The sequence below is a fragment of the Piliocolobus tephrosceles genome, chromosome 18, assembly GCF_002776525.5.
Source record: "Piliocolobus tephrosceles isolate RC106 chromosome 18, ASM277652v3, whole genome shotgun sequence".
NCBI lineage: Eukaryota > Metazoa > Chordata > Mammalia > Primates > Cercopithecidae > Piliocolobus > Piliocolobus tephrosceles.
The window spans coordinates 61,604,033-61,624,513 of record NC_045451.1 but is presented as its reverse complement, the minus strand read 5'-3'; the positions used below and the strand labels follow the sequence as shown (position 1 = coordinate 61,624,513).

The following is a 20,481-nucleotide window of genomic DNA, read 5'->3' as shown; positions in this document are numbered from 1 at the left end:
GGGGGGCTCCCTTGCTCTCTCGATTCCTGTTTTGGAGGCCAATGAGGAACTCTAGCAGATAGGAGAAAATCAGAAAGAAGGCAAGATGTTTATTCCCCTGGCTCCCTCCTTGAGAATCTGGGCTGGCTATGTCCTTCAGTCAACCAGACGTTCTCAATATGGCCTCCCTCGTACACCTTTCTCCTTTTGGAGACTGGTAGCAGCTTCCATTCCATATGTTTTCTGCCTTAGGGGTGATGACTGTTTTGCTGCTACTAATACTGCATTAATCCTTGTGGTTCCTAACCTTCCCACCTCTTTGGAAATAAATATCTTTGATTTGCCTTTTTTTTTTTTTCCAGAGAGTCTCTCACTCTGTTGCCCAGGTCCCTGGGGTGCAGTGGCACGATCATAGCTCACTACAGTCTTGAACTCGCGGGCTCAAGGGATCCTCCCACCTCAGCCTCCCAAGTAGCTAGGACTACAGCACAGGCCATCATGCCCAGCAAATTTTGAATTTTTTCTAGAGATGAGGTCTTGCTATGCTGCCTATGCAGGTCTCAAACTCCTAGGCTCAGGCAATCTTTCCACCTTGGCTTCCCAAAGTGCTGGAATTCCCAAGTGTGAGCCACTGCATGGCCTCTTAATTTATCTTAATTTGAGCATGCCATCTGTTTCCGGTTGGGACCCTGACTGATATTCATTATACCAACAGCTGTATCAGTAGAAAATAGGAAGCTCAAATTATCACATAAAAGTGACAGTGATACAAAACATTTTCAGTGCTGTGTGTACAAAGTTTTAGCAATATATGCAACATTGTATTAACTATAAAATTACAAGACTATTAACTGTGGAGAGAGCATACCAAATCTTGGGAGTATTCAAAACTCTCAATTTTTTTTCCCCCCCAGAGTTCTGTCGCCCAGGCTGGAGTGCTGTGATGCGATCTTGGCTCACTGCAACCCCTGCCTCCCAGGTTAGAGCAATCCTTGCGCCTCAGCCTCCCAAGTAGCTTGAATTACAGGTGCCCGCCACCATGCCCAGCTAATTTTTGTATTTTTAATAGAGACAGGGTTTCACCATGTTGGCCAGGCTGCTCTCGAACTTCTGACCTCAGATGATCTGCCCACCTCGACCTCCCAAAATGCTGGGATTATAGGCGTGAGCCACCACAACTGCCCCAAAACAAATATTTTTTAAATGAGTTTTTCAGTGTCTGTTTTTCCAGTATTAGTAAACCATTTCTTCTAAAACTGTTGGACAGAATGTTCAATTAGCTGTTATCCTGCAATTCAATAACTTATGAGTTGAATTTTAAAATGAATAGGAAGGAGGCTGGGTGCAGTGACTCATGCCTGTAATCCCAACACTTTGGGAGTCTGGTCTGGAGGATTGCTTGAGCCCAGGAGTTCAAGATCAGCCTGGGCAGCATGATGAAACCCCATCTGTACAAAAACTAGCTGGGCATGGTGGTGCGTACCTGTGGTCCCAACTTCTGAGGAGGCTGAGGTGGGAGAATTGTTTGAGCCCAGGAGGTAGAAACTGCAGTGAACTGCGATCGTGCCACTGCACTCCAATCTGGGTGACACAGTGAGACCCTGTCTCAAAAAAAAAAAAAAAAAAAAAAGAACTAGAATGAGACTTAGTAAAACAATAAAAGCTAAGTAGATAATATGTGAAAATTCTCCAGTAGCAGGAAAGGCCCCTGGGACCTTTAAGAAATAGATGGCGGTATTCAATTTTAAGGTCCTTGCAGAGTCCTTGCTACCCTGAACCTTCCTGCAAATCAGCTACACACAACTGTGAGTCAGTGACCTTAGGAAAGAAAAGGGATTGGGGTCACGGCCAGAAGGTATAATGACAAGGTACAAAAAAGGATAGGGATGGATTTCATAACCTAGCTTAAATGCAATGGGAATATAAATTCGGGAAATAAATCAGGTCAGGAAGGAAAGACCACCAAGTACTTCCAGAGATACTTGGAGAGACACTGGATTTCACAGGGACATGGCATAGGGGTTCAATCCAGCTTCACTGCGATCTTAAAGGTCAAGTTAACTTGAGTAAGTTGGAGGACTTTGAAAATCCAAGTAAAAAATTGTCACTAGCCTGTGACAATAGGGATGAGAGAAATAAAAACTTTGCAGTTGGCCAAAAAGGTTGACAGTGATTCTAACAACTGAATTAAAGTGGTGTGGCCCTTAAAGTTTATTAAATTCCATTTATTCACTCATAATTGCACCATTTTCATGGAAAGTCTTAGTCTAAAACACTGAGAGGATATACCGTGGAACTAGATGGCCAACTTGGTTTGGTTGGTTTTTGTAATCTTTATCATTGCTAGAAAGTTAGAAAACGGTGGTATCACTTCAGAAATTGTGAAAAACTCGTGGAACCAGAAGAAACCCAATCTAAAAGAAATACAAGAGAACATTTTTGCAGTTTTAAGTGCAATTTCAAAGAAAATTCAAACTTAGAATCAAATTCAAAGAGGAGGCAGCACCCCAAAGCAATATTTTTTGTTTTACTGAGGTATAATTTACATACAACAAACTCAACATTTTAAGTGTACCACTAGATGAGTTTTTGACAAATGTACACAGCCATCAAACCACTACCAGAATCACAGAACATTTCCATCATTTCAGAAAATTCCATTGTGCCCTTTTACAGTCAACCTCTTCCATTCACCCTGACCTCTGGCAAGCGCCGAGTGTTTTCTGTCACTGTAATTGTACATTTCTAGGGCTTTATATAAATGGAATTATATGTAGTCAATGTGTCTGATGTCTTTCATTTAGCATAATGCGTTTGAGATTCATCTTTTTATGACCCAGTAATATTCCATTGTATGGATGTGTACTACATCCTGGTTTTGTCCTTTTACCAGTTGATGGATGTTTAGGTTGTTACTAGTTTTAGGCTATCAGAAAGCTGCTATGAACATTCAAATACAAGTTTTTATTTTAAACATAGGTTTTAAATTCTCTTGCATAATTACCTATGAGTAGGATTACTGAGTTGTATAGTACATGAATGTTTAACTTTCTAAGAAACTGATAACCTATTTTCCAAAGAAGCTGTACTGTTTCACACTCCTCCAGCAATGTATGAGAGTTCCAGCTGCTTCACATCCTTGCCAATACTTAGTATTGCCAGTCACTTTAATTGTAGCCATCCTGGTGTGTGTTAGTAGTACATCATTGTGGTTTTAGTGTGCGTTTCCCTAATGACTAATAATGTTGAGTCTTTTCATAAGCTTATTTCAAATTCATATATCTGCTTAGGTGGAATGTCTATTAAAGTCTTTTGCCCATTTTTTATATCAAGTTGCCATCATAGTGAGTTGTAATTTTTTCAATATTCTGCATACAAGTCCTTTAACAGACATGTTTTGCAAATATTTTTCTCCCAATCACAGCTTGCGTTTCATTTATTTAATGGTTTTTATCAAAAAAAAACATTTTTAATTTTGATAATTTAATTGACAATGTTTTTCTTTTGTGATTCATGCTTTTAGTGTCCTAAGAAAGTTTGTTTTATCCAAGTACAAAAATATTTTCTCCTGTGTTTTCTTTAGAAGTTCTATAATTCTAGCTCTTAAAATTTGGATCTATATTCCACTTCGAGATGATTTTTGTGTGTGATATAAGGTAAGGATCTTATATTGTTTTGTTTGTTGTTTTGTTTGTTCATAGGGATATTCAATTGTTCGAGCACCATTTGTTGGAAAGACTGTCTTACTCATTGAATTTTCTTGGCCCCTATTTTTGTTTTGTTTTGTTTTGTTAATTTTTTTTAATTTTTATTTTGTAGACGGAGTCTCGCTTTGTCTCCCAGCCTGGAGTGCAGTGGCGCGGTCTCGGCTCACCACAACCTCCGCCTCCCACGTTCAAATGATTCTCCTGCCTCAGCCTCCTGAGTAACTGGGACTACAGGCGACCGCCACCAGGCCCGGCTAGTTTTTTGTATTTTTAGTAGAGATGGGGTTTCACCTGTTAGCCAGGATAGTCTCCATCTCCTGACCTCGTGATCCGCCCGCCTGGGCCTCCCAAACTGCTGGGATTATGGGCGTGAGACACGACGCCCTGGCTGGCTGGCTATTTATTTATTTATTTATTTGTCGGAGTCTCACTCTGTCGCCCAGGCTGGAGTGTAGTGGCGCGATCTCGGCTGACTGCAACCTCCACCTCCCGGGTTCAAGTAATTCTGCCTCAGCCTCCCTAGTAGCTGGGATTACAGGCTCGCACCACCACGCCCTGCTAATTATTGTACTTTTAGTAGAGGCGGGATTTCGCCATGTTGGCCAGGCTGATTTCAAACTCCTGACCTCAGGTGATCCGCCCGCCTCGGCCTGCCGAAGTGCTGGGATTACAGGCTGAGGTAACGTATTTAAAACACCCTGCATCGGTATGGGTGTAATAAATGATGACCTGCCTCTTAATTTATCAGGTGGCAAACTGAGGCTGTGGGCACTTAAAGAGACCTAGCATTTTCTAGCGCACTGCTCTCCTGGGTACGCTGGCGACAACCTGCGGCCTCGGGTCGGGAGCTGAGCCACTGGCCGGAATCTACCGCTGAGCAAATGCACTCGCTCAGACCCGACTTCTCCCTCTAGGGCGCTGCTTCCGGGCAGGTCCCTTCACGAGTCTTCAATTCGGGCCCAGCAGGGCTCCTTACGCGAGGCCTCCTGCCCGCCCAGGGTCCGCGGCGGCCCTGAGCGAACCCTCGCGGGGTCAGCTCCTTCCAGGCTGAGAAGTGAACGGCGGAAGGCGGGGCGCGCCCCGGGGAGCCCGGAGCGGGGACTGGAGCTCCCGTGGGGCCAAGTTCACGGGGTGCGGCCGCGCGGCCAATGAGCGCCCTCTATGCCCCTATGGTGCCCCGCCTCGCCGCGCTCCCGCGCTCCCGCCCTCCCGCCGCGGACTGGGGATCCCGACCAGTCCTGACTGCACGGGTGGCGCGGCTGCGGGGTGCGGGGAGCATGGTGCGCGGCAGGATCTCCCGGCTCTCGGTCCGGGACGTGCGCTTCCCCACGTCGCTTGGGGGCCACGGCTCAGACGCCATGGTAAGCGCGGCCTGCGGCCCGGGTCCATCTCGCCCCGCCGACTGCAGACCCGCAGGCCCCGTGTAGCTTCCCGACTTCGAACCCATTGCTTCTGTAAGGTGGGAGGCGCGCCTGGAGCAGACACTCGCTTTTCATGCCTTGGAGCAATTGTATAAGTATCCAGAAACTTTCCATTCTCCTGGGTTTTTTTCTTTGCTGGAGTTTAGAATATCCTGGTTTCACTTTTACGGCTCACATTTTCCTGGAAATGGTAGAATGCATAATAGGCAATAGAGGCAAAATTATTTTCTTGGGTTCCCGCCAATGAAACCCTAGAGCACAGCGCTAGCTGGCTTCCTCTGTACCCTGAACGCGACGGGGTTCGCGGTGAGGGAGAACGGGAAGGCCGGGGCTGGGAGTTTGGAGTGGTGATCCCGCCTCCGCAACTTGCTGTGTGACTTGGAGAAGATCCAAACCTCTGGGTCTTTTGGACCCGTCCATGAAATGAAGGTGTCACAGTCGGGTTGAGAGAGCAAGCGCGTGATAACGGGGTCACATGAGAGGCAGCTCTCATGAAATTACCCGCAAACATGGTTAGAAAGGACTGATGCAAGTATCAGTCTTAAGAGATGTAATAAATTAAGGGCAGGAACTCTGACTCCTACCTGAATACTGAAGGTCTTTTTTGCTTACTGAGGGTGTTAGAATGTCAGGCCTTCCCTCCCCTTCCCCCTCTAGAGTGGTGTTTCCCAAACATTGTGCAGGGTCTTCAGGGAGCCTGTTCCCCTCTGGGTCCTCAGTGCCCGTCTTGGTCCACTGATGAGATTGGCCGCGCTAGAGAAGCAGAGTTGTATGGGCATGTAGTGAATGTGTGAAAGTATGCCGTGAAGTGAGGAACCGCAATGATAGGAAAATGGTTACCAGTAGGGAGGAAAGGAAATGGGGTCAGGAGGGGACCACGAGGTCTCTAATTCCCACCGTAATGTTTTACTTCCTAAACTGGGTGGATGGCAAGCTGGTGTTCATTACATTATCTATACTCTTTCTGTACCTGCCATGTTTTATAAAAATAGACTCTCGTTAAAGAAAGTTTTTAAATGCAAAAGAATGTCCTTTTTGAGATTAAGTTCATCCTGCATTTTAAAAATTTTATTCTATTTTATTTTTAAAATTTATTTGTTTATTTATTTTGAGGCAGGGTCTCCTATCTGTTGCCCAAGCTGGAGTGCAGCAGTACTATCATGGCTCACAGCAGCCTTGACCTCCCTGGCTCAACCAATCCTCCCACCTCAGCCTCCCAAATAGCTGGGACTACAGGTGTGCGCCATGAAGCCCAGCTTCTTTTTGTATTTTTTGTAGAGACAGGGCCCAGGCTGTCATCTCTTTAAAATCTTCATGTGTCCTTTCTTACATGATGTTGGTAAATGACTTAAACACGCAGCAGGCAATCCTTTATGGAACTCAAATGTTTGAAATTTTACTGTCTTATAGAATCCAAACACTCAATCTCATGCAACTGCCTTTGCCTCTGTGAAGCTTTAGCAGCTGTGGGTAAGTCACACAATCTTTCTAAGCCTAGGTTTCTCATCTGTAAAATGGGTATAATAATATTCACTTTATACATGTAAATGAGATACCTATAAAGAGCCTGGCTCAGAGAAGGCCGTCAGTAAAGTTGGCTATAGGCCAGGCATGAGGCTCACACCTGTAATCCTAAGTGGAGGCCTAGGCAGGAGGATCACTTGAGCCCAGGAGTTCAATTACAGTGAACTATGATTGTGCCACTGCACTCCAGCCTGGGCACTGGATGACACAGTGAGACCTTGTTTCTAAAGAAAAAAGGAGGGGTTGGCTGTAATTACTATTCACTCTGAGGAAACTGAAGCAGAAGGAACCCCTAATCTAGACTTGACTTTGGATTTGTGAAATGTTAAGACAGCCTGGTTTGGCTGAGCATGGTGGTTGTTCAAGCCTATAATCCCAGCACTTTGGAAGGCCAAGGCAGGTGGATCGCTTGAGCCCAGGAGTTTGAGACCAGCTTGAGCAACATAGTGAGACCTCGTCTCAACAAAAAAAATACAAAAATTAGCTGGGCTTAGTTGCGTGCACCTGTGGTCCCAGCCACTCAGAAGGCTGAGGTGGGAGGGTCTCTTCAGCCTGGGAGGTTGAGGCTGCAGTGAGCTGTAATTGTGTCACTGCACTCCAGTCTGGGTGACAGAGAGAGACCCTATCTCAAAAGACAGCCTGGTTTACTGTAGAATAATTCAAGAAATGGAATTTGCCTCTGGCCCTGAGTGGTGTCTAACACACATTGAGGAGACATTATCTAATGCCTGCATTGCAAGCTCATAAATACTTAAGCATTTTATCTTGGGGAGATAGGGCGCATGTTGTGTGCCAACTCTCAAGTGCCTTCTTTTAGAATGAGCTGCTTTGCAGTTCACCATGGAGATGGCTTCACATGCCCTTGAGGCGTGCTGGACCGTCAGCACTTAGCAGCAAAGTGAGCCTCCCTGATCACACGTAGGATATTTTCAAGAAAGAGCGATAAAGCTATCCTCAAAATCTGCTAAAGACTCCGCTTTTTTTTTTTTTTTAAGACAGAGTCTCGCTTGTCGCTCAGCCTGGAGTGCAGTGGTGTGATCTCATCTCACTGCAACCTCTGCCACCCAGGTGCAAATGATTCTCATGCCTCAGCCTCTGGAGTAGCTGTGATTACAGGTGCGCACCACCACACCCGGCTAATTTTTGTATTTTTGATAGAGACGGGGTTTCACCATGTTGTCCAGGCTAGGCTCGATCTCCTGAGCTCAGGTGATCCACCTGCCTCTTCCTCCCAAAGTGCTGGATTACAGGCATGAGCCACTACGCCGGGCTTCCCTCCTTCTTAATCTGAAATCTATTTATGTTCCTTTCTTCTCTGTGAATTGCCCTTGTTATTTATCCTTTGGCTGTCCTTACCCTCGGATACTTTTTCCGCTGTCGGACGCCTCTTCGTGGGCTCTCTTCCCTCATGGCCTCCTGCCTTTCTGACGGCTCCTCCTTCCTCCGTCTTCCCTCTCGCAGGCTCAGGCCTCAGCGTCTTCCCCGTCTCCCTGCACACTCCCGTGAAGACCCTCTCCGCATTCTGGCTTTGGTGCCACCCTTTATGCCGAGATTCCCAGATCTCATTTCCGGATCTGCCTCCTTAACCCATAGCTGGATACTTCCTGTTAGGTTTTCCACCTTCATGCTAAACGCGGTTTGTCTAAATTGGAAGTCATCTTCCATACCCTGCCGCCCCTCCCTCCTGACCCATCTTGGATCATTCTGCTAATCACAGGGATCCAAAAGCTTCAAGTCACTTTTGGCTCATCTCGTCCTGTTGACCCTCATCTGAGGCTTCAGTGAAAGGTTTCCTTTTTCCATTGCTTCGTCTTCTTGGAACCCAGCAACTGTCGATGGGTCTTTACTTCTTGGAGTCTCCTTCTCAGCCTCATCGCTCAACTCCTTCAGGAACCCAATGGCTCATCCAAGCCAGGATGGGCACCAACCCTTGAATACACTCCAGTCTCTCCCTCTTCTGACCCCTTTACTTTCTGCACTGCTGCTGCTACCTCACCTGAGATATTCCTCCCTCCCAGACCCTTCACTCCCCTTCCCACTGCTCAGAAGCTCCCCTTCCTTGACCGGCCAGCTCAGATTCTGTCTTCATCATAAAGCCTTCTCCCACTTCAAGAAGCACATTCAGCTAACAGTGTCTCTAACAGCCAGTCGGTCATCGTCTGCATCTCTCCCAGGCCTTAGCTTGTTCTGCCTTATATTATTGAGGTTTTTGTAACCGTGTCTTTTTATTTATTTATTTTAGAGATGGCACCTCGCTTTGTCGCCCAGGCTAGTTTTGAACTCCTGGGCTCAAGCAATCCTCCTGTCTTGACCTCCCAAAGTGTTGGGATTACAGGCATGAGCCACCATGCCCGTCCTATAACCAGGTCTTCTCAAATGTAACCTCCTCAAGGGCAGACATATCTGTAACACCTTGCAAGCTGCACCAGCTCTGACACGTAGTTGGTGCTCAGTGATGCATCACACTGATTTCCTACCACTGGGCTGTGACACCAGACTCAGGGCTCCCATCCATCACATACAGCTCCCTCAGCCACAACACCCCCAATACAGGGAGTTAAAATCTGCCTTCATAATTTACTTGTGGCCGGATGCGGTGGCTCACACCTGTAATCCTAGCATTTTGGGAAGCCGAGGCAGGTGGATCACCTGAGGTCAGGAGTTCAAGACAAGCCTGGCCAACGTGGCGAAATCCCATCTCTACTAAAAAAAAAAAAAAAATAGCTGGGCATAGTGGCGGGTGCCTGTAATCCCAGCTACTTGGGAAGCTGAGGCAGAAGAATCGCTTGAATCCAGGAGGCAGAGGTTGCAGTGAGCCAAGATCATGCCACTGCACTCCAGCCTGGAGGACAGAGTGAGACTCAGTCTCAATAATAATAATAATAATAATAAAATATTATTTACTTGTGTGACCTTTTGCAAATTACTAAACCTCCTTAAAACTTCATTTCCTCTTCTCTAATAGGGATAAGAGCACCTAGTTTATAATACTGTTATAGGATTACATTAAACCATGTAGAGCTCTTAGAATATAGTGTGTCTGGCACAATAAATATTATAGAATAATAACAACTGTAATAAATTGTTATAGCCTTATGCAAAATTCTTCTTTAAGAATTCATTCACTGTAATCCCAGCACTTTGGGAGGCCGAGACGGGCGGATCACAAGGTCAGGAGATCGAGACCATCCTGGCTAACACGGTGAAACCCCGTCTCTACCAAAATACAAAAAACTAGCCGGGCGAGATGGTGGGCGCCTGTAGTCCTAGCTACTCGGGAGGCTGAGGCAGGAGAATGGCGTGAACCCGGGAGACGGAGCTTGCAGTGAGCTGAGATCCGGCCACTGCACTCCAGCCTGGGCGACAGAGCCAGACTCCGTCTCAAAAAAAAAAAAAAAAAAAAAAAAGAATTCATTCAGATCTTCTGCCTGGCTTTTCGCGGTCTCCATTATTCCATGACATAGAACAAAACAAAAAAAGAACAAATTCATCTAGAAGCTTTACTTCTTCATTTTCCCCCACTGGTATCTGACCTTGTGCCAATGTGTTTTCAGCCCTGCTATAAACTGCTGTGAGAGCAGTCCAATTTTATGCAAGAGTTTTCTGAACCTTTGGCTTGTTCAATTTGAAGCTGCTTGTGAATGTGACTTTGTTCAAAGAGCTGACGGAGATAGCTGCGAGTGAAAACCCCTTGGCTTAAAATTGAGTCGCTGCTGAGCATGATGGCTCATGCCTGTAATCCCAGCACTTTAAGATAAGGCCTAAGCGGGTGGATCACTAGAGCTCTGGAGTTTGAGACCAGCCTGGGCAACATGCAAGACTCCATCTCTATTTTTTTATTTAGAAAATAAATAAATAAATAAAAATGAGCCTCACTTTTTGACCTAACTGAAAACAGGTGATAAAAATGTGTACATTGCAATCAGGTGCAGTGGCTCACACTTGTAATCCCAGCACTTTGGGAGGTCGAGGCAGGCGGATCACCTGAAGTCAGGAGTTCAAGACCAGCCTGGCCAACATGGTGAAACTTCGTCTCTGCTAAAAATACAAAAATCAGCCGAGTGTGGTGGCATGTGCCTGTAATCCCAGCTACCTGGGAGGCTGAGGCAGGAGAATTACTTGAACTTGGGAGGCTGAGGTTGCAGTGAGCTGAGATCACGCCACTGCACTCCTGCCGAGGTGACAGAGCGAAACTCCGTCTCAAAAAAAAAAAAAAAGTATATGTTGCACTTATTGAAACACTTTGGATCTTTCAGGAGGACATTCCTTTTCTCCATTCAAAGCCCTTTGTTTTCTTTGGGGTATAGCACCAGTTCCTTCTGTGGGAGCTCTTGTGGCATGGCCCCTGTGGCATTGTCTGTCCTCATGTGACATCATTCTCATGGTTCTTTTCGGGTTTCTCACGCTGGCATTGTTTCGGCGGGGAATTCTCTCCTGCAGCACACGGATCCTGACTACTCAGCTGCCTATGTCGTCATAGAAACTGATGCAGAAGATGGAATCAAGGGGTGTGGAATCACCTTCACTTTGGGAAAAGGCACTGAAGTCGGTGAGTTGAAGATTCTCTCAAGGTTCCAGAATGCTTAATTTTCAGATGAGATTCTAATTTAGATTTTTAGATTCATTAGAATCTTGATTTAGATTCAGTTCCGATCTTGTTTTTCTGTGTTTAACTGCTCAAAGTGAGTAAAAACAGTGTTTCATGGTTTGTGATTTATTTCACTGGGAGAAATTTAAAAGTGACAGAATTTGGCCTCTCTCCTTGCAATCATCTCTAGTCTGTTAGAAAATCCATGACTCTTAGTCTGTTTCTCTGTGTCAAATGACAGCTACAAGGATGTTTCTCACCTGCCTTTCACCCGGGGCCACTGTCGAGCTTTAACAACCTGCCGTGGGTGAGTAACGAAGGGCAATGAGAGGGTGATGTGAGTTCCCATAGCAAAAAAGGCTCATTGTGACGTGCACAGTGAGTCTACTCACTTTTCTATATATATTTTTCTTTTCTTTTCTTTTTTTTTTTTTTTTTGAGACAGAGTCTCACTCTGTCGCCCAGGCTGGAGTGCAGTGGCGCAATCTCAACTCACTGCAACCTCTGCCTCCTGGGTTTAAGCAATTCTCCTGCCTTAGCCTCCCGAGAAGCTGAGATTACAGGCACCCACAACCACGCCCAGCCAATTGTTGTATTTTTAGTAGAGACGAGGGTTTCACCATGTTGGCCTGGCTGGTCTTGAACTCCTGACTTCAGATGATCCACCCACCTCAGCCTCGCAAAGTGCTAGGATTACAGGTGTGAGCCACCGCAACCAGCCTTTTCAAAATATTTCACACTAAATTGGTTTTAAGTTCACTATTTTCATGGCAAAAAAGGGCTTTGGCCCCGCCCAGTCTCGGAAGTCTGCTTTGGGGAAGAGCAGATTCTCGAAGATGCATACTGAGCTGTGTATACATCATTCTTTTTTTTTTTTTTTTTTTTTTTGAGACGGAGTCTGGCTCTGTCGCCCAGGCTGGAGTGCAGTGGCCAGATCTCAGCTCACTGCAAGCTCCGCCTCCCGGGTCTACGCCATTCTCCTGCCTCAGCCTCCCAAGTAGCTGGGACCACAGGCGCCCGCCATCTCGCCCAGCTAATTTTTTGTATTTTTTAGTAGAGACAGGGTTTCACCGTGTTAGCCAGGATGGTCTCGATCTCCTGACCTCGTGATCCACCCGTCTCGGCCTCCCAAAGTGCTGGGATTACAGGCTTGAGCCACCGCGCCCGGCTACGTCATTCTTTTTTTATTTGCATTTTCTATTTTCTTAAACAAGATGCAGAACATAACTTTTCTCAGAGCTGGATGTAATCTCAATGGTGATCTTGAGCCATCTCATTTTTTAGAGAGAAGAAAACTGAGGCACAGGCAGATACCCAGCAAGTCATGGCAGAACCACCTGACTGCCCGAAGCACTTTCTCTTCAGAACTTTTAAATGCAACTCTTTTGAACACATCATACCTGCACATGGTACAAAATTCAAGAAGTACAAAACAGTGACCTTTGCCAGGTCAATTTCAGTGGATTATTAGGGGCTGAAGCCAAATTATGCTAGATTGAAGGGTAAGGGTCTAGAAGGAGGGAAAAGAGTTTCTCTAACTTTGGTGGTAGTGTGATACCTCTCCCATGGATATTTGCACCATCAGTGCTCTCAGTAGTTGCAGAAAAAAATCTTGGCCCATTGAGAGATTTTAAGTTGTTAAGCATATAAAAGAAGTGTGTGAGTTTGTGAGTGTGTGTATGTGTGAATGGCAAGGGAACCTTCCTTGAACTTCCAATGGACAGTGCCCAGGTGGCTGCTGTTTCTGCTCTTCACAGGGCTGGCGGTCAGTTGTCTGGCAAGTCAGTCCTTCTGCAGACTTCTCCTGAGTGCTGCCATGCATCAGGCACTGAAGTAATTTTAAAAAGAGAAAGATAGGCCAGGCGTGGTGATTCACGCCTGTAATCTCAGCACTTTGGGAGGTTGAGGCGGGCAGATTGCTTGAGTCAAGGAGTTCGAGACCAGCCTGGTCAACATGGTGAAACCTTGTCTTTACTAAAAAATACAAAAATTAGCTGGCTGTGGTGATGCGTGGCTGTAATCTCAGCTACTCAGGAGGCTGAGACATGAGAATTACTTGACCCTGGGAGTTGGAGTTTGCAGTGAGCCGAGATTGCGCCACTCCACTCCAGCCTGGGTGAAAGAGCGAGACTCCATCCAAAAAAAAAAAAAAAGTTAAAGAAGGATGAAGAAGACAGAATCCCACATATCAGGAGCACACAAACTTTTTGGGGAAGTAGACATAAAAGACATGATCATAGTGCAGTCTGAGAATGACTGTTTTTTAAAATTATGTACAAGTTTTACAGAGAGAGGATATATTAGGCTGTTCTTTTTTTTCTTTTTGAGACAGGAATCTTGCTCTGTTGCCCAGCCTGGAGTGCAGTCGCACAGTCTCGCTCACTACAACCTCCACCTCCCAGGTTCAAGCAATTTCTTGTGCCTCAGCGTCCCGAGTAGCTGGGATTGCGGGCACACACCACCATGCCTGGCTAGGTTTTATATTTTTAGTAGAGATAAGGTTTCACCATGTTTGGTCAGGCTGGTCTCCTGACTTCAGATGATCTGCCCACCTGGGCCTCTCAAAGTGCTAGGATTACAGGCACAAACCGCCACTCCAAGCCAGGCTGTTCTTGCATTGCTATAAAGGAGTACCAGAGACTGGGTAATTTATAAAGAAAAAGAGGTTTAACTGCCTCATGGTTCTGCAGGTTTTACAGAAAGCATGGTGCCAGCTGCTCAGCTTCTAGGGAGGCTTCAGGACACTCACAGTCATGGTGGAAGGCGAGGGGGGAGCAGACACATCCTATGTCGAAAGCAGGAGCAAGAGAAAGAGAGTGGGGAGGTGCTACACACTTTTAAGCCACCAGATCTCATGAGAACTCACTCACTATCTCAAGGCCAGTACCAATGGGATGGCGCTAAACCATTCATGAGAAATCCACCTCCATGATCTAATCACCTCCCACCAGGCCCCACCTCCAACACTGGGGATTACATTTCAACATGAAAATCGTGCAGAATGTCTAACCCATATCGGGGGGGTAACTTCACTCTGTCCAAACGGCTCAGGGAAGGCTTCAGAGCAGAAGTCATGCTTTGAGGTGAGTCTCGAAGAGCCAACAGGAATTTGCCAGGCAGAGAGGAGACCGTACTGTGAGTCAGTCCCCCTTTTCTCCATTAAGTGAACAATTTACTGTTAAAGTTTTCCCCAAAATAGTAACCACTTACTAAGATAGAGCTGTGAGCTATGTTTCTGCTTATTCTGCAACTGTAATTATCCCTTGTGTGTAAGTTGAGTACTTTGTGAAGCTACTATCTTTCTCCATACTGCAAACCCTACAACACCCCCCCAAAAGGTTGCATAAAACTCAGCGAGCTTACGAGGTATGTTAGGCCATTGGACCCACTCTCTGTTAACAGCCAAGACTTTAAACTTTGCCGACGTGGGCACACGTGGAGGGGCCCTGGGCACTAAGACAGATCAGAAGCTCTGCTGGGATGGGTGCTGAGCTCAGTGTTCAGGGCCTTCAGTCCCCCTCCCCTCCTCCATTCCCAGCCCCACACCGCTGTCTTGGTGTATGTCTCAGGCAGGGGTAAATCAATTTCCATGTCTCCATGACTTTAATTAATGACTCTTTTATGCTAAGGTTTTAGGCTTCTGCCTTTTTCAGACCACAACATGACAGAACCCATTTTAACTTTAACCTTGCTGCATATTTCAGGTGACTCACCGCAGTCACTAAATGTGTTACACGGCACTCACACTGAAGATGAAAAATGCCATTAGCTCATCCTGGTTCTTCTGCTTACTTACCTAATCATCCGTTTATGATTAAAAAAAAATAGGGTTACTGTGAAGAGAGTGCTTGTGTGTGAGACAGAGAGGGAGGGCTGTTTTTCAAATGTATAGAATACACCAATGTAGTTTTTGGTTGGGTATTTTTTAAAATCATGCCTTTATTAAATTTACTTACTATTCATTTTTTATCCTTTCTTTATGTTTTTAAAGTTTTTATTATTGATTAATTGATTTGAGATAAGCTCTTGCTCTGTCACCCAGCCTGGAGTACAGTGGTGCAATCACGGCTCATGCAGCCTTGACATTCCAAACTCAAATGATTGTCCCACCTCAGCTTCCCGAGTAGCTGGGACCACAGGCACAAGCCACCATGCCTAGCTGATGTTTTGGTTTTTTGTTTTGTTTTGTTTTGTTTTTAAGAGACAGAGTCTTGCTGTGTTGCCCAGGGTGGAGTGGAGTGGTGCCATCTTGGCTCACTGCACCCTCTACCTCTGGGTTCAAATGATTCTCCTGCCTCAGCTTCCCAAGTAGCTGGGACTACAGGTATGTGCCACCATGCGCAGCTAATTTTATTTGGTTTTTTTTTTTTTGAGACGGAGTCTCGCTCAGTTGCCCAGGCTGGAGTGTAGTGGCGCAATCTCGGCTCACTGCAAGCTCCACCTCCCGGGTTCACGCCATTCTCCTGCCTCAGCCTCCCAAGTAGCTGGGACTACAGGCGCCCGCCACCACGCCCAGCTAATTTTTTGTATTTTTAGTAGAGACGGGGTTTCACCGTGTTAGCCAGGATGGTCTCAATCTCCTGACCTCATGATCCGCCCGCCTCAGCCTCCCAAAGTGCTGGGATTACAGGCGTGAGCCACCGCGCCCGGCCAATTTTTGTATTTTTAATAGAGACAGGGTTTCACTATATATTGGCCAGGCTGGTCTTGAACTCCTGACCTCAGGTGATCTGCCTACCTCAGCCTCCCAAAGTGGTAGGATTACAGGTGTGAGCCACCACACCTGACCTGGGTTTTGTTTTGTTTTGTTTTGTTTCTTTAAAAAAAAAAATTTTTTTTTTTTTTTTTTTTTTGAGGTGGAGTTTCGCTCTTTTGCCAAGGCTGGAGTGCAGTGGCGCGATTCTCCTGCCTCAGCCTCCCAAGTAGCTGGAACTGCAGGTGCCTGCAACCATGCTGGGCTAATTTTTCTATTTTTTGTAGAGACAGGGTTTCATCATTTTGCCCAGACTGGTCTTGAACTCCTGAGTTCAAGCAATCCACTGCCTCAGCCTCCCAAAGTGATGGGATTGCAGGCATAAGCCATAAGCCACCATGACTGGCCTGTTTCTGTTTTATTTATTTAGTTAGTTAGTTATTTTTGTGACAGAGTCTTATTCTGTCGCCCAGGCTGGAGTGCAGTGACGTGATCTTGGCTCACTGCAACCTCCACCTCCCGGGTTCAAGTGATTCTCCTGCCTCAGCCTCCCGAGTAGCTGGGATTATAGGTGCCCACTATCATGCCAGCTAATTTTTGTATTTTTTCAGTAGAGACAGGGTTTCACTGTGTTGGCCAGGTTAGTCTCGAGCTCCTGACCTCAGGTGATCCACCCGCCTCAGCCTCCCAAAGTGCTGGGATTATAGGCGTGAGCAACCAGAGCCAGCTTTTTTTTTAAAGACTTAATTTGTTTTAGAGTAGTTTTAGGTTCACAGCAAAACTGAATGGAAGTTACAAAGATTTCCCACATACCTCTGTCCCCACACAGCCACAGCCTCCCTCATTATCAACATTCTGCCCAGAGTGGCCCATTTGTTGCAACTGATGAACCTGCATCGGCACATCATGATCACCCAAAGTCTGTAGTTTACAATAGGGGTCACTCTTAGTGTTGTATATTCAGTGGGTTTGGACACATATATAATAATATGTACAATGTAGACTAAGTTAGTTTTTAAAAGAATATATAGAAAAAAGAAAAAGATGTACACAGAAATTTTTTTTTTTTTTTTTGAGACAGAGTTTCGCTCTTTTTGCCCAGGCTGGAGTGCAATGGCGTGATCTCGGCTCACCGCAACCTCCACCTCCCGGGTTCAAGTGATTCTCCTGCCTCAGCCTCCCGAGTAGTTGGGATTACAGGCATGCACCACCACCCCGGCTAATTTTGTATTTTTAGAAGAGACGGGGTTTCTCCATGTTGGTCAGGCTGGTCTTGAACTCCCAACCTCTCAGGTGATCCGCCTGCCTCAGCCTCCCAAAGTGCTGGGATTACAGGCATGAGCCACCGTGCCCAGCAAGAATTTTTAAATAGACAAAAATTTTTAAAAACCCAGCCTTAATAGTTTGTGACACCACTCTTACTTCAGACACCCACAAGTCACCCACAGACTTTATTCAATGTCCTTCCAGTGCTAGAGGCTCCAGAGAATTGAAGTCCCTGAGCAGATGCAAACAAGAGAAACCCCCCTATGTTTAGTTGGCAAGAAGCTGCCTTCAAGGGCCTTTTTTTGTTTTCCAAGTCAATTTCCTGCCACAACCAAAATTTCTCTTTTTTTTTTTGAGTTGAAGTTTCACTCTTGTCGCCCAGACTGGAGTGCAGTGGCGTGATCTTGGCTGGCTCACTGCAACCTCTGCCTCCTGGGTTCAAGTGATTCTCCTGCCTCAGCCCCCCAAGTAGCTGGTATTACAGGCACACACCACCAGGCCTGGCTAATTTTTGTGTTTTTAGTAGAGACGGGGTTTCACCATGTTGATCAGGCTGGTCTTGTACTCCTGACCTCAGGTGATCCACCCGCCTCGGCCTCCCAAAGTGCTGGAATTATAGGCATGAGCTGCTGTGCCTGGCCTCACAACCCAAATTTCTATTAAATGCAACAAATTCTAGTCTCCTGTTGAACAAGAAAAATCCATACACCGTAGATGAATATGTAAGTGCTGCTTGTGCACGCTGAGAGTCATAAAGATGAGATCATCCTTAGCTTTTGTTAAGTGCATTTGGTATTGTGATGTGAACCAGAGGTATGCTTCAGTCAATGATTTATAGCAACAATCAAATCCCTGAGACGGTGGTTTGTGTCAGTAATAACGTACCTCACTGTGAGTCACCGACTTACTTCAGATTTTCTTTAATTCAAGAGCATCAGCCTTCAAGGAGTGAGGAGGATTCTGTCTTCTCACAATTCTAGGGAATGAATATCTGAACCAGAATGATTGTGTATCCCATTAACAAAAGCCCTAGAGAACCTGGAATGGCTGGTTCAGCCGTAACTGCTACATCTGACCACAAGTGTGCAATCATCCGAGAGCTGTTTTACCTTAGCCAGGCATGTGCTAAAAGCTTGGGGAGGCTGGGCGCGGTGGCTCATGCTTGTAATCCCAGCTCTTTGGGAGGCCAAGGTGGGCGGATCACGAGGTCAGGAGATCGAGACTATCCTGGCTAACACGGTGAAACGCCGTCTCTACTAAAAATACAAAACATTAGCTGGGAGTGGTAGCGGGTGCCTGTAGTCCCAGCTACTTGGGAGGCTGAGGCAGGAGAATGGCATGAACCTGGGGGATGGAGCTTGCAGTGAGCCGAGATAGCGCCACTGCACTCCAGCCTGGGAGACAAAGCAAGACTCTGTCTCAAAAAAAAAAAAAAAAAGCTTGGGGCATCACTTTCTTTCTTTTTCTTGAGACGGAGTTTCACTCTTGTTGCCCAGGCTGGAGTGCAATAATACAGTCTAGGCTCACTGCAACCTCCACCTCCTGGGTTCAAGTGATTCTCCTCCCTCCGCCTCCCAAGTAGCTGGGATTACAGGCACCCGCCACCATGCCCAGCTAATTTTTGTATTTTTAGTAGGGACAGGGTTTCACCATGTTGGCCAAGCTGATCTCAAACTCTTGACCTCAGGTGACCCACCAGCCTCCACCTCCCAAAATGCTGGAATTACAGACATGAGCCACCATGTCCAGCCTGGGGCACCACTTTCATAGTGTCCTTCTCAGGATCTTATTGACAGTAAAACTGTACCTCTACAACTGTCCTATTAAATGACTGAAGACTTTTACTATTGAATCCATGGCAGCACCAAACAAATTGATCAAAATGTTTTGGAATACATTTCTTTCTTTGAAGCTAAGTTGATGGCTTGATTCAATTATTGTGGCCATGTACACAACATAGGCTAAATGTTTCCTAGAATTGACAAAGGATCAAAGGGTTACTTATTCATCATCTTAAACAACACAAGAAAGCCTTATTATTATTATTATTATTATTTGAGACAGGGTCCAGCTCTGTCACTCTGTCACTCAGGCTGGAGTGCAGTGGCACAATCTCAGCTTACTGCAACCTCTGCGACCAGAGGTCAAGTGATCCTCCCACCTCAGCATCCCGAGTAGCTAGGACCACCATGCCCGGCTAATTTTTGTATTTTTTGTAGAGATGGTATCTTGCCACACTGCCCAGGCTGGTCTCGAATTCCTGAGCTCAAGTGATCCTCCCATCTCAGCCTCCCAAAGTACTGGCATTACAGGAGTGAATGCCAGGTCCAAGAAATCCTTTTAAAGTAAAATACCACAGGACGTGGTGGCTCACACCTGTAGTCCCAACACTTTGGGAGGCCGGGGTGAGAGGATCGCTTGAGCCCAGAGTTCCAGAACCTCTCCACCCCCTGCCCCATGCAACACAGCAAGACCTTGTCACTACAAAAATTTTAAACATTAGCTGGTGTGGTGTTGCGTGTAGGTCCTAGCTACTAGGAGGCTGAGACAAAAAGATTGCTTGAGACTAGGCATTCAAGATTACAGTGAGGTGCTTGGTGCAGTGTCTCACGCCTGTAATCCCAGCAATTTGGGTGGCCAAGGCAGGTGGATCACTTGAGCTCAGGAGTTCGAGACCAGCCTGGGAGACATGGCGAAACCCTATCTCTGCCAAAAATACAAGAAATTAGCCGGGCATGGTGGCTGGAGCCTGTGCTCCCAGCTATTCAGGAGGCTGAGGTGGAAGGATCACTTGAACCCAGGAGGCAGAGATTGGAGTGAGCCAAGGTCCTGCCACTGTACTCCAGGCAGGGTGACAGAGTGAGACCCTATCTCTAAAAAATAATAATAATAATAATAATTAAAGTTACCAAAAATAAATAATTGATGGTAATGCTAACACAAATTAAATTTAACCTTCAAATTACTTATGAGAAATGTAGTATATCATAAGAAAGTCAATAGTAAGAAATTTCATGTTTGTAGACAGCGTTTTCATGTATTTTAACATTTTACAAATAGTATGCTAATTGCAAGTTCATTTTATTTAATCTTTAATAGTTTAGATTGTGAATTCAAGGCATCTTCTATACTTGTCAATAATGAAAAGGCATTTCTCTTTTTAAAAATTCTATTAAGTCAGCCTTCTTATTCCTTAGGAACACGAACCAGCATGGGTTGGTTTTGAATCTGATTGTTCAAACACTTTACAAAGTAAATAGGAAAATAATTTGGGAACATTATTTAAACTTGTCAATCTATGAT

General features: G+C 45.8%; 1 protein-coding gene across 3 annotated transcripts in view; it reads left to right on the top strand.

Annotated features, from left to right (window-relative positions):
- Window positions 1-4,894: 4,894 nt before the first annotated feature.
- Window positions 4,895-20,481, top strand: part of ENOSF1 (enolase superfamily member 1) — a 40,215-nt gene continuing 24,628 nt past the window's right edge. The window contains exons 1-2 of one of the 3 annotated variants that reach the window (XM_023228430.2): window positions 4,895-5,047; window positions 11,072-11,180. In XM_023228430.2, the coding sequence (XP_023084198.1) occupies window positions 4,964-5,047; window positions 11,072-11,180 (193 nt within the window). In that variant the 5' untranslated portion in view covers window positions 4,895-4,963. Of the gene's footprint in view, window positions 5,048-11,071; window positions 11,181-20,481 lie in introns of those variants that run through there. The other 2 variants (XM_023228429.1, XM_023228431.1) reach the window with 2 other exon arrangements.